General features: G+C 32.0%; 2 protein-coding genes across 8 annotated transcripts in view; one reads left to right on the top strand and one right to left on the bottom strand.

Annotated features, from left to right (window-relative positions):
* The window catches only part of LOC126771590 (zinc finger and BTB domain-containing protein 17-like), a 299,967-nt gene that overhangs the window by 178,791 nt on the left and 93,969 nt on the right, over positions 1-27,207 (bottom strand). The gene's annotated exons all lie outside the window — the stretch shown is intronic.
* Positions 1-27,207, top strand: part of LOC126771587 (atypical protein kinase C) — a 216,332-nt gene that overhangs the window by 170,383 nt on the left and 18,742 nt on the right. Inside the window, exon 1 of one of the 7 annotated variants that reach the window (XM_050491554.1) lies at positions 15,658-16,097. The exons of 5 other annotated variants lie outside the window; for them this stretch is intronic. In XM_050491554.1, coding sequence (XP_050347511.1) covers positions 15,992-16,097 — 106 coding nt within the window. In that variant the 5' untranslated portion in view covers positions 15,658-15,991. Of the gene's footprint in view, positions 1-15,657; positions 16,098-19,381; positions 19,649-27,207 lie in introns of those variants that run through there. One more of the 7 variants, XM_050491553.1, reaches the window with a different exon arrangement.

Below are 27,207 nucleotides of genomic sequence, written 5' to 3'. Positions count from 1 at the left end.
TTTATCAGTTTGTTTTTTTTTTAAAAGAATAGGAAGGCGGACGATAGTAAGTGGTCACCAACGCCCATAGACATTGGCATTGTAAGAAATGTTAACCATCGCTTACATCACCAATGTGCCACTAACTTAGGGAACTAAGATGTTATGTCCCTTGTGCCTTTAATTACACTGGCTCACTCACCCTTCAAACCGGAACACAACAATACCAAGTACTGCTGTTTTTCGGTAAATTATAAATAATTGTTAAATACATAATGACGATTCGTTTTTTTTTTTAATTACTTATGACGATTTTTTTTAAATTACTTATGACGAAATTAATTAACAATGATTTTTATTATATGAATATACATTTATGATGCTAACGTTAATACAGGATTTTTCTAAAAACACTACCATAACATAAATATGCAATTTGAATGTAATCTGGTTTGTATAAATGCTAACAAGAAAATAGTTTCTTAACCTATACTACCTTTTTATAATTTATAAAACAATTATCTTAAACTTAACATATAAAAAAGTTTCTGTGATTAGCTATACGATTAAAAAACAATAGGAAATAATAATAATTGATATATTTTAAAAAAAATGTTGCTCTGATTCCATTCAATTGTGAAATTGTCAAGAATGTACAGAAATAGCTACAATCTCGTTTTATATTATAGTTTAAGGTTAGTATTTAACGTGACCGGACGTGTGGCATCTATTTTACAGGACATTTAACGCGTTAGTCCGCGTGCCGTTATCAAAAGACTCCGGTTGAAATCCAACCGGTTTTCCGGTCACCGTATTTGTACGATAGATACCGAAATTGCATGCATAGATTTAAATGTACGTTAATGTTATCGTAAAAATTTATTTCTAGCTTTAGTTTTCGTGTAATGTTATTGTTTTATTTAAACTCCAAACTTACTACCCAAAAAGGGGGAGGAGGCCTTAGCCCAGCAGTGGGACATTCACAGGCTGTTACTGTGCTGTACTGTTACTGTATTTAAACTTTATACTTTTAAAGTATGTATTATATATTTAGTTTTGATTTTAGTTAAGGGAAAATAATGGCAATTAATTTTTAAGATCCTGAAAAGAGATACTTCGTACATAACCGATTGGACATTCTTGTTATGTCATATTACTTATTTACTATTACCATTTATATTATCTACTATTACTAACCCTTTCACGGTCTGTACAATTCTATATTATTTATATTTATGTATTTAATATAAATATGTTGTGTAATAATTATATGTAAGTAAATACCTATATAATAATTACTCCTTATAAAATTTTTGTCAATTTTATTAAGTTCATGACATTATTGTGAACATATTTAAACATCAAATAGACTTACGAGCAACATTGTTAGGTGAATTAAAACGAAAATCGATCAGGCCCTCATTTCAACTCGCAACACACGTTCAAACTAAATTGATATTTTAAACAAAACGCTCGCAGTAATTTAGGTGACTTTTTTTAATTGACGCGATGACGCGCCGACACGAAAACAATTTAGGGGAGCTCTGTATCGGCAAATTGACTTGGTTATTTATGTCCGAGCGATCATGGAGCCTTTTGTGAGTTCGGAATTTATATTAACTTAACGTTCAGTCTTTTTAATATATGAAATTATAACACGTATACTGGTAAGCTCTACATAAATATATGTGTGCCAAGTACGAGTTTATTTACTTATGCGTTAGCGTTGACGTTAATGCGATTTGTATGGAATGAAAACAGCGACATCTAGTGTCAATAATCCTAAAATGTCGTAATGTTGCAATAACACTTCCAGCTATAACAGACGTTCTTGCTCGTAGGTTAAGCTTATGTACATGGGCGACATAATTTGAGCCAAATCGTTACATCTGATAATGAGATATACGAAATATACATAAACGAGAATTTCTCATTTAATATTATAAGATACGAGTTATCTATAAATTTTTTTAAGTATTAATTTAATACATAGTTGTAATTTAAGAAATAAATAAAAATATTTAATAGGCATGTTAGAATTATGATCTTTTTGTAAATATCTTTATGAACGGAGCTCGGTTTAGTGTTTTTTTTTTTTTATCAGATATATGAAATCCTTAACATTTGCGTTTCAAATATTGCGACTAAACACTGGTAAAAAACTATTTTCAGTACTTAAATCGAAACCAATCAATTCACGTTTTCTATGAATAAAAACTTCTTTATCGATAAATAACATTTAGTTTCCTTTCCAAACAATATGGCATATTAAAAGCAAACCATTTACCGGCGAAACTAGTTCAAACTCATATAAATAACGTTACAATTAGAATAACGTATAACAGGTTATTTCGAAGCGATTCATCAAAACAATAACTAGTTTTGGCTATCAGTCACGTTGCACGCAATAATAGCTCGTAATAACAACAGCTTTCTCTTTGTAATAAGCTATATTGTTTTCCTTCAATATGTTGCCATTATTTACACATATATACTTATTTGTGCTACGATTGAATTTGATTTTCCGACATGTACCCATATTTGCTAATTCTCTCTTCGCTCTCCTTATGTTTGTTTTTTACGTGCGTCTATCAAAATATCTAAAAAAGATATTAAGATATTCTAGATGCAAGAGGATTTTAAAGAAAAAATTATGATTAAATTAAATTCCTACAACTTATATGTTATTTATTTTGATGATGATTAACATGGTGTGATAAATATTTCATGCGGTACTACTTACATTATATATCTAGGAAGGTTTGATAAATTTCGCGAAGAGCTGTCCCTATCATCGACGTGTCGATGTAGCCGGCGACGTGTTTCCGATAAACTCAATAAAGTGTCGTATCGTAGCCGAATTCGTTAATTATATTATAATGAAAACCGCCTTGCCGTCTACGAAATTGTAAATAATAATTAAAATTAAATAAAACTAAAAGTAGCTATTATTCGTTTCAAGTGGCTTAAGCGCCATCTATCAGAAGTTAAAGCCAGTAAATATTCCACTGCTGGGCTAAGGCCTTTTCCAAGAAGTTTCCATTACGTGTCTCCAATACGTGTGGCAGAACTCTATCCGACACATGCAAGTTTCCTTACAATGTTTTTCTTTCCCGAGCATGTGATAAATTATCAACACAGATTAAGCACATTGTGGACATGCACAGCATAATAAAGCTCATTGGTGCTTGCTTGTCCAAGGCTGAAACTCGCTATCCTCGATTATGATTCACGAGTTTTAACCACCGGGTCAGCACGGCATTTGATGGATTGATAAATCAATGAATATAAGCCACTGGGACACATAATTTGATAAGAAAACCCTCTCGTTTGCCCATATGTGTATATATAATAACAATTATTGAGTAATCAGTGTATAGTAATCTTAACGCGGTCCCAGAGCGGTCACGCACGAACTGCTATCTGGAGCTAAACGCGCCTCATGTGATCTATTAACTCTCCCCTCGAAGTTTCTTCGGCGATACACACGTACACCGCGAGTGTACTTATCATCTGGTCTTAAATATGCATATGTATTACGAATACATGAGTATTTATGTGTTGTTTTGGTGAGTTAGTACTGGTTACTTTTCATACAGAATATATAAATTTTCTTGTATATTTGATTACAAGAAACAAAGTAACTATTGAGTTTCTTGTGGATTCATCTTAATAGAATATTCATTCCGAATCAGTTTTGAATTGAATTTATCTTGTAAAATTATTACTGTAAAATTCTTGAAAGATTATGTTCGAGTAAAGTAAATTTTTGATTTAATCTTATATTTCGAAAGACCCAGATGGATAGAATACATGAATCTTAACCGAAAATTGCGGCTTTAAATCCGAGCGATATTATAATTCATCTCGTTCCGTGGTGAATGAAAATACACTGAGAAAACCCACATGAGTCGAATGAAATTCAACAAACTTACAGTAGAGCGGCATTATGAAAACTAAAACCTATATACCTAACATAACATAAAATGTATCTCCGGATATTAAAACTTCCTGAAAGTAATATGAAAACTGTTTATGCGAAAAACATATTATATATATAACGGTTTTCTTGTTTGCTTTTCGCGTGGTTTTTCATGAAGTAATCAATGTATTGGGATTTTTTTTATTTATATTCCGAAATGAAAAATATAATACAAGGGCTATTCTATAAAGACTGGAAAACAGAACATGATCGCATTATGTAAAAAACTAATATGTGATATTGACCATATGACTTGCACAAAGCCATATCGCAAAGCATACTGTTATAATAATGTTAATCAAGTGTATCCTCGGAAAATATAATTCATTGTAAATATAATATCCGTGTGTCCGAAACATAGAGTGCCTTCGTTGAACCGAGGATAGAGGATGGAGAATGCAGGGGCCGAGATTAATAAGTTCACCGCGTCTTACATCCAAGTTGAGTCTTACGGACAAGTTTCAACAACTCGACACTTCGAACGACAAGACTCGCAACTTAATTCGAGAACAAGTGATCTTATTCTAAACAAGAATCTATTGCGTTCTATTAAACAAAATCATACTATCACATCACGTGCTAATTTTTACATTTGTTATATGAATAATGATTTGTACATTAATTTTTCAATTTTGGATTATTTTGAAATGCTAGTACGTTCGGATAACAACGAAACGAATAAAAAACAAAAACACAAACAATATTTTTTATTTATTTTGTATTTTGAAAAACTTTCTTTTTTTTTTTTTTTATAGAATAGGAAGGCGGACGAGCATATGGGCCACCTGATGGTAAGTGGTCACCAACGCTCTTAGACATTGGCATTGTAAGAAATGTCAACCATCGCTTACATATCCAATGCGCCACCAACCTTGGGAACTAAGATTTTATGTCCCTTGTGCCTGTAATTACACTGGCTCACTCACCTTTGTTTCTGGAATTGAAGCAAAATCTATTAAACCGATTGATATAAAACTTTTATAATACGATTTATTTTTTATTGAATAGGTAGGCGGACAAGCATATGGGCTACCTAATGGTAAGTGGTCACCAACGCCCATAGACATTAGCATTGTAAGATATGTTAACCATCGCTTACATCGTCAATGCGCCACCAACCTTGGGAACTAAGATGCTATGTCCCTAGTGCCTGTAATTACACTGGCTCACTCACCCTTCAAACCGGAACACAACAATACCTGCAGCTGCTTGCGGTACTTTAATATTATTAAAGTTTTATTTAGAATTGTAATGCCAAATATAAATGTTTGATTTGCGGCGTGAGAAAATAGAATAGAGGAGTTCGGACATGTACCCGGAGAGATCATTATATATTTTCTAATATTATATGAAGAAATCGTTTTCGAAAAAAACTGTACTGTGGTATTTGCTTATGCGTTCTGTCTAATCGTTTAGTCTTTTATACGAAAAAAAAAGAAAACAGTACCTCTTATCTTATTATTAACGAAATTTAGATTTAACATATATCAGGTTAATATATAACAAAATCCTCATTGTATACTATTTGCTTAAATCAAGATTGCAAGTAATATTTCAGTCTTAGTGTGGGAAAAATCTAAACGTCAAATGTTTCAGCGGATGAAAGAAACCACCGTTATTACAGGGCTCGGGCTCAGGTGTGGTTGCCGCTCCAGTTGCCGTGGCGTTGATGTGTGAGTGACAACTAGCGACGTGCGGCGTATACATACAACTAGCGTGACCATAGCCACTGTTTGAATACATCGACGAAATGTTTGTTTTGGGTTGATTTTTTTGCCACTTCACTCGAGTGAAATCCGTAACAAAATGATCGACGATAATTTCGTTCAAATAGTTTTTATTTAAATAGCTCTCGTGCGTCAGTCAACGTAACATATAGAATCTCTCAACGAAAAAATTCTATCTCAAAACTTAACTCTTGTCTTAATAATTTAATATAGATATAATGTGAAATATATATGTGTATATTTTTTTATTGCCTTTTGAGGCAGATGAGCAGTCGGTGATAATGGTAAGTGGTCATCGTGACCCATGACCGCCGCCCATGCCAGGATCACAGCCATGCCGCTGCCTTTCGGCAAATACTCTTCTTAAGTCTTACTTAATTTGAGTAAAACATGAGAGGAGTACATATTATAGTGCTGAGAGAACGCCGAGTAGGCAATTATTTCGCATCGTTCTTGTAAAGTAGAAGTTTTAATAATATTAATAGTTACTTAAAATACGTTAAAATTAAAAATACAACTTTATCGATACAGTAACGTATATATATTAGTAACAATTTAAAATGTTCAAGTTAAATTTATGACGCAGGTGTGCGTATTGCCCTAGTTATTGTTGCCAAAATTCATCGTGTTAATATGCAAACAGCGTTTAGACTTTGTATTTGGCAGTGCCGAGTATGAATTTTTTAACACTTGTATTTAAGGGAAGTAAATACTAATCCTATCATGTTTCCAAATGTATTTACAAACATATTACAGACAGATCGGGCATGCTCTGAATTTTAAAGATGGACTTGTTATGCATGTTCGTATGTATGATTGAGTGGTTGAGAAAACATTAAATTATAATTGGCGTCGATGAGACTTTACGTTCATATTAAATAAGATTTTATATAATTTTATAATGACTCATGAACTAGAGGATATAAGTCCATATATGTGCTGAAAATTTCATTAAACGTAATTAAAAGTATTTTAATTATTGAACTCATTCAGATGAAAAATTAAGGAACGCGTATGACACAAACAAAGATAAATTTATTGATATTTATATAATGTATATCTATAGATTATTATTTAAATTAATTCCTACACCAACGGTCTTCCAATTTGAAATAAAATCCTTGAACACTAGTTCATCTGAAAACATCGCTTCAAATTTTTCACTATGTCACTTTAGGAAAGAATTATCGTAACCTTTGAAGCAATGCGCTCAGCTAAAAATATGAGCCTTTGTACATTAACTCGACTTGAAAGCTTGGCCGGGCCCGGGGATAAAAATAAGTAGAATATGACTCGGACTATTCGACCGCTCGAGCCTTAAGTGACTTACCTAAAATTTTCATTCCGACGTAAATTTTAAAAGACTTTTATATTCGACCAATTGCTATGCAAACTTAATGTTTTATTCACCGAGCCATTTATTCGAATACTTCCCGAAGCCAATATTTACCTTTAACATCGCGATAGGCTCTTTTAAAAGTTTGAGTTCAAAGGAATTTCCGTAACTCGTCCCTTATTACATAGTTTTTGTTTTCTTGTGAAAGGTTATTTTATCTGTTTCAAAGTAAATATCTTAAATTAATTGGTATATAATCATGTATTTCTTTTTTTTTATTTATTTAAAATAAGCTGAAGCCTTGGCATGCGTTGGTATGTATACTTATGTGTAATCTGTTGTTGATGGTGTTATGTGTGGTGATTTGGACACAATTGCTACAAAAACTCTATAAAGTCGTAACTACATCGGATAAAGCGTACAGAACAAGTAAAGAAACATTTATTTTTCATAGATAGATTAATATTTTATCATAGTTTTATATTAAACAAATGATTCGTTCTGGTTACGAATATAAGTAATGTAAAATTTAATATTTAATTTATTACAAGCAAATATATAGTCGAGATGGCCCAGTGGTAAGAACGCGTGAATCTTAACCGATGAACGTGGGTTCAAACCCGGGCAAGCACCTCTGAATTTTCATGTGCTTAATTTCTGTTATAATTCATCTCGTGCTTTTCGGTGAAGGAAAACATCGTGAGGAAACCTGCATGTGTCTAATTTCATCGAAATTCTGCCACATGTGTATTCCACCAACCCGCATTGGAGCAGCGTGGTGGAATAAGCTCCAAACCTTCTCCTCAAAAAGGAAGAGGAGGCCTTAGCCCAGCAGTGGGACATTAACAGGCTGTTACTGTAAGCAAATACAAACATGCAAAAGTAAAAAGATAAAACACAGAAAGTAATACAAAGCGTTATTATACAGAAAACAACCAACAATAGAATCTGATTGAATTAAATAAATAACACACCGTCATGAACGCGAGAAACATCAAGCTTTATTGCTCTAAGGGTGATTTAATAATGCATTAGGGCGACCACATACGTACCGTCTCAAACGATTTTGCGTTTCTTGCGCCGTTATTATTCTATTTTTGCTTTTAAATAGTAAATGTAAAATTTCAGTCAAATTGTAGTGTTACGTTTTTAAGATTCTACCGTATTCGTTTTTTTTTTAAATAAATGATTGTATTTGATCCTCTCTTATCTTTAGTTTTAATGTGAAAATAGTCTTTAAAAATATTTATTTTTCATATAATATACACACCTTAACACACATTTAATATGACTAAACATCTTCTGTTAACTTGTAATGTGACTTTTCCCATAGTACAACCTGTTACATGATTGGTTTCACTCGATTGATTCGATTACGTCGTCATGTTAGTAACTTGTACGCCATAAAGTAGTAATAACTATTGAAACTGATAAGCCACCCATCACCTGTTATAATCGTGATCAAGATTAATAAACAGACACGCCATTAACTCGGATAGCACAATAGACGAAGAGTTAATATTATACGACCTCGTTACAGAAGTGAGAGACTACTAATTGTCTGTACGACAAATTGTACACACCGTATGCAACCACCCTTAAAATTTTAATTTTAATCGTCTTGTGTTGAAATATGCTAATATTTTCAGGCTTTGGCGACACGTGGTATTCATTAACTAATGTTTCCAGTACAATTTCCAAGGGAGACGCTTGAAATCTTATAAAGGCAAATGAGCATTTCTCGATTGATACGTGGAGCTTTTTAGCCCCACGGCCCTTATTGTCTATTAGGGCCCGAGCCTCACGTTCGCCATGATGACTTAATGGCTTGGTTTTTGTGTAGTAACATTCTTGTAGCGTCTGTTGGAGTTTTATCGCAGAGACATTATAGTAGTTTATATTTTATTTACTAAAGTGTATATGTACCATCTTATGACGGTCATAAACTTTTCAATATCGATAAAATTAATCATTCTAAATGCTGAGTCTAGCGGTGCAGAGAGGAAATAGTGCCAGCGTCTTGGGTACAATGCCACAGGACAATCTTTCAGACGGCGTGTTTTTGCTTTAAATTTGTAATGTGTATTTTGTTCTTTTTATTTTAATTTTGTATTTTATAAAAATGTCTGTACATAGTAAAAAAATCATTCTATTAATTACATATAAGCAAAAATTTATTGCTATAATTTCTGGTAAAGTTTTATTGTCAATGACGAACAAAATAATAAACTTATTCCTATATCAAATCTATATTACATATATGTAAAGATTCGGTGTCTTAAAATAAAGAAATAGAATATATCTTATGGTAATAAGTAATAATAATAACAATAAATCTCTGTGAATATCGCACGGTGTAATTATAGGCTAACTTAGCATGCAAATTAAAGTAGTTGTCCATTTAACAGTGTGTGTTACCAATTATATAATTTAGACAGTTTTACGGTGTATTAAATTTTATGTCGTAACGGCAACTTGAAAACAAACTCCCAAATAAGACAAACACGATGATTAAAGAAACACTTTATGTAATCTGCCCCTCATCCGCATTAGAGGACGCGGTGTAACGCAGGATTATTCATGCCTTGATTTTAATCAAGATAATTTATAAACATTTGATATTTCTTATTTATTTATTTATTTGGATCTCCAACAGTTGTACATAACACACATTCAAAAAACTTTTTACATTAACCTTAATCTTACTATAACCGATTACAGGAGAACACACCATTCCCAAACACAATTACACAATATACAAATCAAAAATGGTTTGCATGGTGAGTGAGTGAACACAACAATACCAAGTACTGCTGTTTAGCGGTAGAATATGTTATGAGTGGGTGGTACCTACCCAGACGAGCTTGCACAAGACTCTACCACCAGTAATATGTATATGATATATACAATAAAATAATCAACCTAGGTGATGTATATTATGATAATAGTTTTATAAATGACGAGACATAGTAAATAAGTTAGACAGATACTTTGGTCGCTACTTCATTCCATTACCATGTCAAATTATAATTAATTTTATATAAATACATATGATTATTACGATAAATCTATATCAATAATGTAAATGTGAAAGTAAGTTTATCTGTTTGTAACGCTTTCGCGGCTAAACAGATTTTGATATAATTTAGTATGAAGCAAACTTGAACTACAACCCAAAGAAGGACATAGACTACTTTTTTATACCTAACACCTACCCAACCCCCAGCGCTGGCAAAAACTAGCAGTATGTAAATCATAATTTAATTAAATTCAACATTCAAAAAATAACACATGAGATTACGTACCCAGTCCGATATTAATTTCATTAATAACTTACATTATGAGCGCACTGTACAATCGCAACTCTGATAAAAAATATATTTATTAAAAAATAATTATTTTTATTTTAAGTATTTTTATACTTTTAAGAGAGCCGTTATGGCCCAATGGTTAGAGGACGAGAATCTTAACCTATGAGTTCGTGTTCAAGCCCGGGCAAGAAACGCTGAATTTTCATGTCTTAATTTGTGATTGTAATTCATCTCGTGCTCGGAAGTAAATAAAACATAGTAAGAAAATGTGCATGTGTCTAATTTTACTGAAGTTCTGCCACATGTGAATTCTACCAACCCGCATTGGAGCAGCGTGGTGGAATAAGCTCCAAACCTTCTCCTCAAAAAGAGGAGAGGAGGCCTTTAGCCCAGCAGTGGGACATTCACAGGCTGTTACGGTAAGAAAATGTGCATTTGTCGGATGGTAATCTTCTGTCTGTTTATCCGCTGACTTGCAATATAACAGCGTGGTGGAATACGCTTCAAAGCTTCTCAAAAAAAAGAGGCCTTAGGTAGTCTAGTAGTGGGACATTTATAAGCTGTAAGCTTTACTTACGGTAAATTTTAATATACTAACTATAAAGTTTTTAAGCGCTTTTATTGGAATTATATAAACTGTCAATTTTTTTTATTTCAAAACCAAATCGACATTTAATTTGTAATCTATATAGATTGAATGAAATATGAACATGTTCGACGTTAACTTAGTCCGTGTGATTGTACCTCGCGCAAACAATGTACGCCTCTTATAAAATTCCATCGTCATGAATTTTTAATACTAGAGTTATGTTTCCCGCGTGTCGCTCCCAACGACTGTTTTGGGAATCACGTGATTCGCATCATTCCTACTCTATATGTGGATGTGTTCGGAATATCGGATATATGCTGTCATATTGTATCAAGGGAATATTATTGTCATGTCATAAAAAATTGTATGCCAATTTGAATTTCGATTTAATAGTACATTACGTGCTTTTTTTAAATAATGTTAGTTCGAGGTCTAAATTCGACCGTAATTTTTATTGAAAGTTTGTGAATAACATTTATGGATGCTAAGAACAATTTTTAAACTTACATTTCCAAATTTTTTACTGATAACTCTAGAGTTCGTCAATAGCCACCAAACAAAAACAAACGGTCGGTTGATACAAAGAGCAGAAAAAGGTACTGAACCGTTTTGTCTTTTTCTATTTATGTTTTAATATCTTGTCGTATTTGAAATTTTGTTTCTTTTTTTAAATCCTATTTAATAATCACGAATAACCAGTATCGATATTTAAAAGTTATAAAAATGTATATAATTATAGCTGGAATTTAATTTTTAATTGGATTTTAATTTTAAATTTAATTTATACTATATTATATTATCAAATATTAAAAATACATTTTTTAGTTAATTTTATTAAGCATGTTTTTATAAAGCTTTTTCTACTATATTTATCTCAAACTTCGACTTGGTTTATTAGCATTTCAAAATCTACAAAGCGCACACTATCAAAATAGCAACAATCATAATTTTTATATGTATTATTCATTCTACGTGTCATTCGTGAAATAATTTTTTGTCGACGTGGTATGGGGAAAAGCGAAAAGAGGTGAAGCTTTATTGCGTCATATAGAAACTGTACACTCAAGTTTGACCTTGAAATGTTCCACTAGTCAGGCATTTTTCATTTAAAAAAAGAAGGGAGGTGTCGTGTAACTCTCTGTTCAAACAAAGTTCCTTTCAGTATGTATTTTTAAATAAGAGGCAGAATGAGATAAATTGATAACGTTTTAGAGTAATTCAATAAAAAAAGATGTTTGGTAATAACTGTGACTGTAACAGCTTGTGAATGTGTCACTGCTGGGCTAAGGCCCCCTCTCCTTTTTTGAGGAGAAGGTTTGGAGCTTATTCCACCATGCTGCTCCATGTACATGTGTATTCCACCATTGCGTGTTAGTAGAATACACATGTGGCAGAATTTCAGTGAAATTTGACACATGCAGCCTGCATGTTTCCCTCACGATGTTTTCCTTCATCGTCAAGCACGAGATGAATTATAAACACAAATTAAGCACATGAAAATTCAGTGGTGCATGCCCGGGTTTGAACCCACATCAACACGTACATCGATTAAAATTCACGCGTTCTAACCACTGGGCTATCTTGGTAATAAAATTGTAATATTTTTTTTTATTATAAAAATAATGGAGCTGCCACGTATGCTGTATTTCCGTAATATCCATATATATTGACATATGCTTCCAAACACACAAAGACACTTATAAGCCCAAGGTTGTGTTACGTTCGATATGGACTTTCGTTCCAAAAATGAACATGATCTTTCAAATGATCGCTAGATACGCTGTGAACTATAATTACTTCAACAACCCTTAAATACTCAGCATATGAATCGTTAAAGTATTATTTTAAAAGATTCGAAATTAATGCAACTTCATGTTTCTGTCACAACGGACCGCTTCCATTATAAAAGTCGCGTCGTGTCGGTTGACAGTTGTCACCGCCCGACGTGGGTCACCTCCGTCGAGACTAGCGTTGACTGTAAAGCACATCATATCTAAACGTACACATGATTCATGGAATATGGGAGATTATTAATATTTTTATTATTTCGAAACACAATAATAATGTTTATTTCTTTATTTACAGGTAAGCGACTTATGAGACTACTTCATTTTCCGGTGAAGATCCGTAAGTACAGCATGAACCATCATAATGGAAATACTACCAACTTTTGTTAGATGTGTAATCATAATCTTCGAAATACTCTTTACGGGTAAAACCGTCCAAAGATGCAATCAAATCAAAAATCTTTATTCAATATAGCGTTACACTTACTTATTGATCGTCATAAATCTACCACCGATTCGGAAATAAACACCCGAGACCTGAGAAGAACCGGTGAAAGAAACTCAGTAATGGTTTACGGGCCGTCTAGCAATGTGAAAGTCGCAGATTCAAACCTGACTTGGGTTATTATCATCCCCACTCCTAACTGTATCCTTAATTAGAGAGGTAAACAGGAACTATTAGTTATTAGTTAAAAAAGGGGAATTTGCTATTATTATTTTAAAAAAAAATTGGTATCGTTCTGTAAAAAAAAATTTATATCGTTTATATTGTATAAGAAGGGAGAAGATTACGTCTTAAGAGCCTATAGTTGACAGCGCATTGATGATATAAGTATATTTTATATGACATACTGTGTCAATTTATACAAGGAGTTGCTACCTCCACAAAGGGTTACTTCATGTAATTAATGAAAGATAAATCCTTTAACAATATTTTCTGCGGTTGTAACAGGAAAAAATCCTACATTTTTAAAGCACCTTTTCATGATAACGAACGTTGAATATGTAAGTGATGCTTTTAAAATTACTCGGTTTATATCAATTTTTTCCTTTGTTATAACCACGAGTTCCGAACGGTATTCTCCTCTATCACATTGCTATAATTATAATATTTAACTATAAACTACTAATTCGAAAAAAAATCCGCATCAATCGTATATTTAAGAACAACGAAAACGTGCCCTTATAATATTAGCATGATATAATTTAAAGAAGCAAAGTTTCAATGAGCCAATCTAACTGTAAAGCACAAGGGACATAACACGTTAGTTTCTAAGGTTGGTAGCGCATTGTTGATGTACCGAATAGTTAATATTACTTACATCGCCAATGTCTATGGGCTGTGGTGACCACTTACCATCAGGTGGCCTATTTAGCAGCCCGCCCACCTATTAGCAAAAATTCATCATCAAATCAATTAATAAGAAATCACTACCAACGCTACTGTGATTTTAGTCAATCTGTGTTCATTTGAATATTTAATTGTCATATGACAATTATAACGAACAGTTTCGGTAAATCGATCATCGCTGAACGTCGTAATATACATTTCTAAACTTGATGTCCTCGCTTGTTATCGATATAAATCTAGGACAGTTGATACGTGCTCTAAATCAATATTTTACCGATCATTCACGTCTCTATCTCCTTACTAACTGATACATTTTGTGCTGTACTAGTGAAGTGTTTACGATTGTGTTTATTGTTTTAAGGAAGTGGGTTGTCGATATATATGAAATGAACCGTTTTCATTGTTTCATTTTAGTGCGGGCTTTTTTTAAACATATGATCTATAGTACATTTGTAATATTAAAATAAAAGTTTTTTTTTATGATCAAACGACACTTCAACATATTATTGCTAGTAAAATTTACGAAACTTTAAGTTGAAAAAATGCAAATAACTGATAATTAATGATTCGAAATATAAAAATGCAGATGTTTTAATTATGAAACAGAAAAAGTACTGGTTATAAAGTTTAATAATTATGGAGGTAGAATCAAAACAGTATCTGAAAAAGAGTAATAACTTTTTCTTCGAGCGCTTCCTGCAAAATATTTAACTTTATAATTGCCTCAGCTCTTGAAATAAATAAAATTAAAGTTAAAAAAGTATACAGCCTCAGACCAATACTGTCTTTATGAACAAAGAAACTCGAATACTGCCATAGTCTTCCTAAACAGTATAAAAAAAAACATATATTTTAAAGAAACAATATGATAGCTATATCATAACTTATTTTCAATGTGGTTTGAAAATCGAACAATGTAAATCCAGCGGCAGTTTCCATATCATTTAAATAATTAGAAAAAAGATAATATTAGCCTTGCATAAATTGTGAAACTGCAAAAATACAGATTAATAATGGTTCAGAGCAAACACGATGACTGTCTTCTCGAGCTGTTAGCGCTACTCTGTGACCAGAAAAAACCCTTAAAAAGGAAACAGACGAGGGTTGGTAAGTAAAGAAACTTAATTAAACAGAGTTTTTTTTTAAGATCTTTATTGCCTTTGTATAAAATGTAAGTTTTCTGAATAAACTTAAGCTGGATCTTACTGAGTTCCTAAACGTTTCTTTTTTTTAGTTAACATTTGAAATGAATTTTTAGATGTTATCTTTAAAGTGTTTATCATGGCCTACTTTTTGACGCAACTTTATCAAAATCACATCGAGGTTGCGCGATTTATTGTGTCATGGCATAAATCCAGTTAATTGTAAACAATACTGAGAATTAAATGATGATTGTTCAATATACAAAGGACTAATTAATCGTATTAAGGAAATGACGTAAAATTTATTAAAAAAAAAATAAACTAATCAAACCACTATATCCCGCGTACTCTATCATTATCAGCTGTTTCACATAATTGTTGTAGGCGAAACTTATCAATGTGATAGCGACTACGACCTGATAACGATCCTACAGTCGCCCGCGAAGTAGCGCAGCCTGCTTACACTCAAAACTAATATTTATTTTCATTAAAAACTTTTTTCTCTCAATCTCTATGTTGTGACAAAAAGAGACCGCGATTACACTGTTATATTTACTCTGTGTAGCTTTGCCGCGTTTATTTTATTTACAAACACTGACCGACGAGACGCGCGTAATAATATTTGTGACAAACAAAACCCGACGTAAATATAATACGAAGGGTTATTTCATAAATATATCATATATTCCATTTTTAAATTTCAATATTGTAATGTGCGAGTTGAGTTAAGTGATGTGCATGATGTCGGTTATCGAGTTATCGATGCGCGCGTGATCGCGGGTGCAAAATGAGGGGGTTTTGGAGTGAGATTCTGTATGCGGCTGCAAGCCACCCATTTCCGTCGGTGCCCGGCGATCTCATATCGCCTTTCGATTTGGATCGGAATGACGACTGTTAGTATTCTGTTTGCAAATGTTACCGCTTCTGTTATTGTGCGGACTCGATTGCGGCTTAATACGATTCCTTTGTGTGTATGACATGGAGGAAACTTGATAGTTTTGAATTGTATTTTCTGTTACATGCTGTGTAAAGCTTACGGTGTATGTATATTTTTGTGTATAGAATTAATCTTATAATCCCAATTGAATCACTTGTTCGTTGCATACAAAATAAAACAGCAAATACGTATTCAATTTAAGATTGCACTATTGGCTGTGAGTTCTTTGTCATACGTGTTATATAATACAATTTTTAATTATATTTGAAATATAAAAAAGTTATTTGCATTTTAAGAAGTAAATAAATTTTTCTTCTTTCTCTTAGTTATATTTTCTAGTAAAAATGATTTGTCTCTTTCTTTCAAGTTAATAGCTCATCCAAGTAAGAGAAACAAAATTCCTTTAATGTCAAAACATTCTTTATTGCCTTGGTTTTTCAAAAATTTCAGTATCAAAACGTAAGAGAAAAGTAACATTTTTACAATATAGCCGCTGTTAAAATTACTCTAGTATTTTATTTGTATTTTTCTTAAAGGAAATTTTTGTTGGGAATTTCTTTTTATATGATTATCATTTGAAGATGACCAAGCATTGCAGAAATGACATTTGCACAATTTAGATGATGCTATTAACAAAAATAAATTATGTAAAAAAATATAATAAAACATTTTTCATAATTTGTCAAAGGTCAAGTGCTCCTTGCAGTATCCTTGCCACCCAAAAATGGTTCTCAGTTTTGATAATATAATTTTAATAACGACAATAATTTTTGTTACATTTATTTGTCTGTATACATATTGGTATCAACAAGAATCTGCTCTTAAAACGATTTTATACGAATGCATTCGATTCAACTGGAATCGAATTTTATCGGTTTCATTTCATGAGTTTTTAATCGCGTGCCAAACGGAATACATATTTTATTTCTATACAGTAGAATTTTTTACTTCATCATCACCGCGACGTAAATGTCAGAAAATTATGCTATAATAATTATAACCATTAAAGGATACAAGCATTAATTGACGTACCGGTTGGCGGGGTAGGTAGATTCTTGCCTTTTCACGCCGAAAATTGTGAGTTCGATTCCCACCTAGGACAGACATTTGTGTGCATGAACATGTCTGTTTGTCCTGAGTCTGGGTGTAATTATCTATATAAGTATGTATTTACAAAAGAAAAAAAGAAGTATATGTAGTAAATCAGTTGTCTGGTTTCCATAGCACAAGCTTTGTACAAACTTAATTTGGGATCAGATGGCCGTGTGTGAAAAATGTTCCAGTATATTATTATTATTAATATAGCTTATCACCGTAACTCGGTATTCGAACCATCACGAGTGAAAAACGAAGCCTTTTCTAACAGAATAGTATTGCTGTTCAGTGTTATCTACAAACGAATTCGTTATACAATAAGTAACTTGTCTAGACCCGCTGTATTTTGATTTGTGAAAAAAGGGTTTTTTTTTTATTTTATGGCATTTCACTAATACACTAATACGGCTATCGCATGCATGAACAACAGTACCTTATCAGTGCACCAGTGTTACAACTGATAAGACAGTTATACCGCGTTAGTCTCATTGTCTGACTGTGTTCAATAAAAGGTTGTTAACTTTGTGAGATAAGACGTCTCATAGAAAAAGAATATATATAACTATATTTAAGCTATAAAAATAAATAATAACTAAGAATAAAATATTGTACGAATAGGATGTTTATTTAAAAAAAGATGTAAATGTTAAACCTCGATCCACTTACGATCCTAAAAACCACTTCGGTAGCCCGGTGACAGTTGCCCCTCTTTTTTTCTCGCTGGAAAAACACGTTTACACGTTTCCACCACGTGAAGTAGGTGGGTATGTAGGAATCGCCGACAGTGCGCCGGAATACCCACAAAGAAACCAGCGAACCCTCTCCGTCACTTCGGGATCACGGGTCACGGGGACGCGGGTCGCTTGCCTATACTACTGTGAGGCCCCGACGGCTGGCCCGACTTGTTACCCCTAGTTCTTAGGTGGTTATTGAAATAAGGCAAAATTTTTCAAAAATGCCAATTCTATGTTTGAAAATTCGATATCTTATATAAATCGAAGTGAGCGAAAAATAAAATATAGTACAAAAAACAAACCTTACGTTATATAAAAATACATACTTAGAATTGAATACTTCCGAAATCGTTATAATATTACAAAATTAATTTACCGCAAGAAAATCAACGTTAATACGAGACTAATTAAGTAATTAATGTATAACTGAAACTAATATGTTAATATTACGAAATAATCAGCTTAATAACCGAAGTCTGATTTACCTCTGGCGAAGATAATTATATCAAGTATATTATATCGGTTATTAATTATTATAAATGGTGAGAAGTTATTGCTTATGTGAAAATAGGACTTTATTTACGCTTCGCTAATTATTTGGTTGAAATCATAATAATAAAGTTTTTTTTTTAGTTTAGAACATTAACTCTTTCGTATAGAAAATGTTATAAATCTATCTATTGTTTATCACTTCTACGTCGAACATTTCTTCTTCGGCCCGAAACAATTCCAGCTAAATTTTAGTTTCAGCATTCGAACAAGGACAGTCATGCACCATGATTTGACTTACAATGTCTGAACGACACCAACCCACCTTAGACTCTTTAAACCTTTGTTTATGGGTTTTTTTTAATAAAATATAAATTTATATATTGTGAGACTTCATAAACAAACGCAAAGCTGTGGTTGTGTTGTGTCTCTTCATTATACAAAACAAATCATACAAGCAAACTAAACTATATAAGAAAATAAAAATGTACAAACAAAGGCTTATCCATTTTAGAGATCATAAGGCGATGCTCAATTTTCTGGTTTTCTAAATATATAATAACATATTCAAAGCTAGAAAGCATAAGATACGAGTAACCCAATTAACGATATAAAAGTAACATTTGTCGCATTTATATAGCGTTACGAAAGTTGACATTTCACAACATTATCGCTACAATGCCTGTTATCTCCAAATAAAAGATAAAACGCGACCTTCCTCCAACGCAATGTACTCGTTTAAAAAAACCGCCAACTATATCAGTACCATTTCCAACTCAGATGAGCTATCATACTCCTCAAGCCCCATTATCTTATCGATATAAGAAATATCGATATACATTGAAATCACGCGCATTGTTGAATCGATTCTATTGGATCGCAGTTTATCTAATCTTTAGTCCAGTCAAAGTTTTACGATCGCTTCGGATAGAACGTGTTTAAAAATCGAAAATGAAATTGTGAAAATGATTTATTTATAAATCGAACCTAGTGTTGTGCATTTTTGTCGATATGCGACTGCCGTCGGTGTCGTGGTCGGAGACGGCGAACTGTTTGCGCGAATGTGCCTGGCAATCGATGTATTGTGGACTAAGCTTGTGCGAACGATTCGCAGTGGCTCAACATTTGTTGTCGCAGCCGTACCCGATCTTCGATGTCGTCATCGGCGCCCCCACTTTTAATCAGAGACGTTAGTAACCAACACGAAATTTTTAACATAATGATAATAAACATAGTGATAGAAAACTGTATCCATTAATATTTTTGCAACTTTTGTATCCCGCATTGAAGCAACGTGATGAAATAAGCGCCAAATTATTTCGTGGATGGAGAGCATGCTTCTTTTATTTACTTTTACAAACATAATGATTTGTTATTAATACAAATTCGAGTCATTTCTCCCTACTTTATCCACTTCAAGTCTTAAATAACAACAATGTCAAGTTACACTGAAACATTTCCTTAAAGCATTTGTACTTCAACCTAATCAGTCTACAAGAACATCGCATTCAATTATTTTTAAAATTGTATTACATTAAAATTATGTTTTGAGGAGAAACTGCCATACATGATTCCTCACCGCAAATTGAGACACTTTCAAAAGGTTGTTATCGTGTCGGTTTAAGAGTAATTATAAATTTGCTATTATTAAAAAATCTATCGCTTAAATATATATATATATATATATTATATGTTACATTTTCATAGACAATTTAAGCAACTTGAAAAACGTTTCCACTTTAATTACATAGTTTTTTAAGCTCAATAATAAATGTTTCGTTTAATAAAACCAATTATAATTATATTTGATACAATTTATTCGAATGATTTAAATTCAATTACAAACTACATTTAAACATCGGAATTTTCAATCAGTATAGCAAACAAATAATTGAACAGTTGGAAGGCAATCGTCACTTGTTTATTTGTAAAAGTGTAAACGAAAGGTAAATCATTGTGTACTTAGTTAACGAGCTGAACCGAATTACTGAACGCTGTTTAAACTTAAACGTAATTTAGTGATTAAATCTTGTTTCTAAAGTTAAGAGCGCTATTACATTTAAACCGTATTTTTTTTATTAAACGGTCAACTTAAGTGTTCGTATTCTGAGAAACTAAAAGACTGAAATTTTTAACTTATTGAAAAATAAAGAACAGTTATTAGTATAGATCATAGCGGCCTCTATTTTCTTAATATGGATTTAGCTATTTGTCCAAAGTCAAAATTCCAAAGCAAGTATGTAATTACGTAAAATGTGCGAATGCACTTTTTTGAGTTCGTAGATTGAACTACAGTGCTGACTAATTTGATGGGAAAAAATTTAATAATATATTTCAAATAAGGATTTAGTCCATAGCAGCCTGTAATTTTGATATGCGTATGAATTAACTGTAAGAAAAAAAACACATTAAAATACATAAAACTATCATAAACGCTCCGAAGTAGTTGAGATTTTTTTAATTATTATTAAGAACAAATTATACCAAAACAAACGTTATTTCATAAAGAATATTTTTTTTAATCATTTAAAAAAATATTAAATTAAAATACTTTTAAAATAACATAATAAAAACATCTAAAATGCTACAAAATGCGATTTGCGTTCGGCGTTCGAATTCAGTATTGCGCGAGCGCTTCTGGAGGTAGGACCTATGCCGAATTTTTAAGCGCCAAACCACGCCAAACGATATAGGGTGAACTGTATAGTATAGTGCGCCTACCTATTGTAGATCATGTATAATAGATGGGTACACTGGGTGAGTGAGTCGCCCTTCAAACCGGAACACAAATACCAAGTACTGCTGTTTTGCGGAAGAATATTTGATAAGTGGGTGGTACCTACCCAGACGAGCTTGCGCCAAAGCCCTATCACCAGTAATACCTAATGTTGAACAAAGTATTTTTGTGATAGACCTCCTAAACGTTGGGACATCGCCTCCATGTAGTCTAATGAAACATTTCTTTAATATGTATGTGACTCATTTGTATTTTATTAATGGTATTAAAGTTGGTTTTGACTTATCACATAAATAAAAAATTGGCAATGATATGTTAATTGATGTTTATTTCCAGAATTTATAATTAGAAAACCAGAAAATATATATGGAGTAATATAAACGAATAAAAATAAAGATTTATAGTAATATAAAGCAACGAAATATATACGTAGTATATGCGCCACGCAAACTAGGGAATAGTGAGTGTCAGCGGAGACGGGGCATTACAGCTTGAAATAGCATCTTGCCGTTTGCTGTTACGGCTTACGAGTCAGTCTTGCCCCTAAGGCGCTTCATACTTCACTGGTGGTAGGGCTTTGTGCAAGCTCGTCTGGGTAGGTACCACCCACTCATCAGATATTCTACCGCAAAACAGCAGTACTTATTATTGTTGTGTTCCGGTTTGAAGGGTGAGTGAGCCAGTGTAATTACAGGCACAAGGAACATAAAATCTTAGTTCCCAAGGTTGGTGGCGCATTGGTGATGTAAGCAATGGTTAACATTTCTTACAATGCTAATGTCTAAGGGCGTTTGGTGACCACTTACCATCAGGTGGCCCATATGCTCGTCCGCCTTCCTATTCTATAAAAAAAAAAAAAATACACCAAAAATATTTCTATGTCTGTGTCTGAAAAGAAAATATTATTTTAAAGCCATCTTTGTATGACTGTTACGATTTATTATGATTCTGATACTTTCTTTACTGTAAGCTTTGACGAATTACGTTCAATTAGGTTTACAAATAAACATTGTAATATATAATTGAATATTATAAATTATAACACATTGAATTTAGTTATAACGGTACATATAATTAACGTCGTTTGTATAAAAGACAAGATTTCATTCGGTTTTGTTTATATTTTTGTTTTATATATTTGAATAAAACTATATCAAGCGTCTACTACAAACTATTCGAGGCAAATATTACAACAATAGGTTGAAGCGTTGAGTCGAGGAAGCAGGAAAAAACAATGAAACTTATGTTAAAGAGAATGGTTCTTATAAAAGAAAATGAACTAAAAGAAAATATAACAATACAATTGTGTATGGACATACATAACACTTAAGTTCATTGTAAATTTTCATTCATAATTCATGAACATTATCTTTTGCTTATGCAAAAACAGTGTTTTTTGCATTTAAAATGGAAGGCTGATGAGCAAATAAGGCGCTTTATATACATATGTCATCTCAGACTACATATTTAAACCATGCCAAGAAATCGCCATATATATAAGGATAAGCGGGGTTACTCCCTTATCTTCAGACTCAAACACAGTAATAAAGAAGATTGTTTTAAAATAACGAATGGTTATGTTGTAGGCAATGCCAGTACCACAATATTTACGAGTACATTTATATATATAAATTACATTCAGCTAAAATAAAAGTATTGTTTAAACTACGAGTAGGTACTTAAATTCCGAACACGAATTATCCTTAGGGTTCGTAATTTCAACCTGTATAACTTTTATTTCATAATAAAAACAAAATATAGAACAAATACTTTTGAATTAATTTAAATCATATTTTAATTAATAAAAAAATCACGTATATCTCAATTTCAAACTTTTCAAATAATACAAACCAATTAACAATAAACAGAATGTATAAAACAATGGGATGAATTCCTATTATTTTTTTGTAATGAAATTTACAGCAAGTCTGCAGTACAGCGCGATCCGCGATTTCACAATTTAAAATTTTAATATGAATTCCGTGATATTTTTAAAATGAAATAGCCTCTACTGTCACATACGCCGTATGTTTGTTTCGTATTTCACTGTTTGCGATTCTCTTTGCTCGTTGCTTCCACATTTTTATGTTTAAAAAAATATTTTTGTACGAAATATTCTTTTGATTTAAACACATCACTTTTTTGGATACGGTCAGTGACAAATATAACCATCGGAAAGAGAAAAAGGGTCGTTCAGAAACGTAAAAAATAGTTGCTACATGTACATTTCGTTTACATACCCAAATTTAGTTATATAAATCAATTTTAAACATTTTTAAAAAAAAATTACGATCAAACAAAAAAAGGTAAATTTATTGACCTAGTGGTTCCATAAGGCTGCAGTATATAGTAATAAAATAATTCTAAGTAAATAGTAACATAAAAGCACGTATCAGAGAGCACAATAAGCCGTTGATCTCTCCGATCATGTCGGATTCATCGAACTTTCGAATAACAGAATCAGATAATAAAGAGCACCTCTGTTTGCGCACGCACTTTTCACTGTCAATATATGTTGAAATGGATTTTGTTTACAACAATGGGAATAACCTGGAAGTATATATTTTTTGCCGGAATTCTGAGGTAACAAAAATAAAAAAAGTTCAATAGAGTTATCGAGAATCTCATATTTATTTTGAAATTGATTAAAAGTAGATTAAAATCTTATAAGTTGCTGAAATATGAAAAGTATCTTTATTGTACACCAATGAATATTGACGCATATATTATTATTATTATATACAAGAAAATTGTACAAGAGGCGGTTTTATCGCTAAAACAGCGATCTTATCCAGGCAACCTTACGCTAGCAGAAAGAAACTGACGAAAGAAATTCATTAACGTAGTAGAGATGTTGCTGATAAAATAGTTTTATTATTACTTGTCTAATTGTTGTCGTTTTTAAATTAGGAATTAATTCTAGTAGAGTTGATAATAGTTTACAGCTAATTCATTCCTCGGGAGTAAGTTTTCGTTATACATTGATTACGTTGAATCAATGTGACATACGCATATTAAACATCGGTAATATATGCAAGAAGCACTTAATGTATACTTGTGTAAGCCAATTTGCTCAGTTAAGCGCGTTTATACTGATACGTTAGCTAATATAAGCTCGTCGTGTCGTAATCGTAAAGATTTTGCAAGCACAGTATCTGAATAGTGTATACAGCTTTACAATCATACTAAGCAAAATAGTAGAGCTCTTTTACGACGTAGAGATACTATGATGTTCTGTCTCTTTGCAGTAGGTATATTTTTAAATGCAAATAGGAAGAAGTGGCCTGGGCCACCTGATGGTAGGTAGAAACCAACCTTGGGAACAAATTTGTTATGTCCTTTGCGCCTGTAGTTACACTAAGTTTTGCTGTTGGATGGTAGAATATGTTTGTTAAGTTGAAGTTAATTTCGCAGAACGGCTTGCACAAGTAATTTGTGTTTAGCCAAGCTATTCCAGTTATAGAACTTTGTGCGTTTCGCAACAAACGGTGCAATGTGCAAATTATTTTGTTTAAGTAGTTTGTGTTTGGAATTACACGGGGTCTTAAGAAGTTTTTGGCTTTTGTACAGTGCTTAGTGACTTGGCGCACACGTGTTACAGTTTCGGATTAATATATTGTACTTAATACTACTATTATAAATAGCACGCAATACGTATAAAGTTGCGTTTATTGTATTATATGTTCCGATTTAATTTCAAATTAATTAAATATAATTTATAAATTGTTACAAATATGTAAACAAATAAATACTGAAAGTGCAATTTACGAGGGTCATTGAACAATTGAATATTCGTACAATAGATGTAATACAACTAAATTTTGATCGTTAATAGATACTGATTCAAAAATTTGAAATAATAATATATATATTTCAAAAATAATGATACGAAAGTGAAGAAATGGCTTAATTTAAACTGATTTTAATTGTTTTTATGTTATAGGTAAGCAGACGGACAAATGCAACCTAATGATAAATGGTCACAACCACCCATAGCCAATGGTGATATAAGAAATAATAAGCATTCCTTACATCACCAATACGCCACCAACCGTAGGAACTAAGATGTTATGTCATTTGCCTGTAGTTACACTGTCTCACTCACCCTTCAAACCGGACTGCAACAATACTAAGTTTTCCCTAAATTCATATAAATACTTTAAAATATAAAATCGTTATCGCCATACCATTTTATACATAAAATACCATATGTTTTGTCTATTACTATAACACCTTAAACCAGGCTTTCGGAATGAAGTATTTTATGACTCGTATAAATCATCACCGGTATTTCTCATCATGACTATCTGCTAGTGAGCTCACGATAAGATAGAACAGTGATAACTACTCTTATGCCGCAAACCGAATGTTTTCAATGGTTTCAATAATTCGAGGTTAAACATCGTATATAATTATAATAGTTGATGTACTTAACTAAGTAAACTAGTAAGTCTGTATGCTTACAAATATACTCATTTCGTTTTTTCTAAGTTATTCATTGACATCAACAAAAATATTTAAAAAAAAGTAATAAACGATATTAAATTATGTCAATTATTATTTAAATATAGAATAATTAATGGTGTTTTTTTTAACACCAACACAACATCTTCATAGATTATTAATTAACGACTCGAATATGATATGAAGAATAAATAAATATATGATACAAGACTAGACACTCTATCATTAGCTTCATATAATACAATGTTATATCAAAATCAAATAACGTTACGGTTAGGTAAAGGGAATACGTAATATCAGTTAATGCTACGAGGTACGTAGACCGCTGGGGGCTACGATGCTACGCGCTACGATATTACATTCTACGCGCCATCTTGTTGATCTTACATTAACCAAACAACTTACCCAATCTATTAAAGTACTTAGTAGTAATAAAACAAAAGTAAAAGTCTGTAAATGTCCCACTGCTGGGCTAAGGCCTCAGAATAGAAGGTTTGGAGATTATTACACCACGCTACTCTAGTGCAGGTCGGTAGATAATAGTTATATAATCATTCTTATTTATTAATGGTCAAAGCTCAATTTTAATTCTACCATTAAATTAAATCAAAATATACATTATTATATAATATTGAAATAAAGGAAAACCTATAACCGCTAGATAAGAAGCTGCTAGAACACAGTATTTGCTTTTGCATCTACAATAAAATGTATGTATTCTGTATTAAAATTATCGAACAAATTGAAGTTAGTAAGTCACTAGTGAATTAATAATGCTTTTATATATTAAAAAGTTTATACATAATTTTTCTGGCGCATTGACGATATTAAGATCTGGCTAAAGCCTCATAAAATGTTAACACCTGCAGTTATGTTCGGCAGATGGCCAACTATGCTCAAAATAAAAATATATACTATATATATTAGTCGAATTAGTTGCTTAAAATTGAAATAGTATACGTACAACAAAACACGATAAATGCATTGCTTTACGTCAAAGCTGTGGCCAGTAACTACTGTTATATCGAATTATTATATAATATAATATACTGTTGTATGAAGTAAACAATAAATATAAACATGCTATCGTATCGAAACGATAGCATTAAAACTTCGAGACTTGTTAAGTTGAAAGTTGTTAAAGTAATGACAATAAATACTGGTGGTTATTTTGAAGAAACGACCTTTTTCTTTCATAAACTGTTCTCATAATTTGTATTGTTAACGTTGTGATGATAGAAAAAATACCAGCGTTATTACTTTTGGCGAACTTTATTATTCATTTAGGGTTAACTTGGTACCTTTGTATAACACAGTGTTTTCTTAGCTATATATGTATGTATGTGTATTTATAATGGTGTAATATGTCAACTTATAATACAATTTATATATTTTGCATTATAATGGTTATGTACGTATATACCCCTCGGGATGTTGTTTAATATTTGCCATGGTTATGTCGATATTTTCAATAGGATATTAAAAAGTCCGTGTTATTTTTTAATACTTTGTTAATACTACAATATATTTTTTTACATTATATAAAA

Source organism: Nymphalis io, chromosome 11, assembly GCF_905147045.1.
Source record: "Nymphalis io chromosome 11, ilAglIoxx1.1, whole genome shotgun sequence".
Taxonomy (NCBI): domain Eukaryota; kingdom Metazoa; phylum Arthropoda; class Insecta; order Lepidoptera; family Nymphalidae; genus Nymphalis; species Nymphalis io.
The sequence above is the reverse complement of the archived record's forward strand: the minus strand, read 5'-3'. Positions and strand labels throughout refer to the sequence as shown.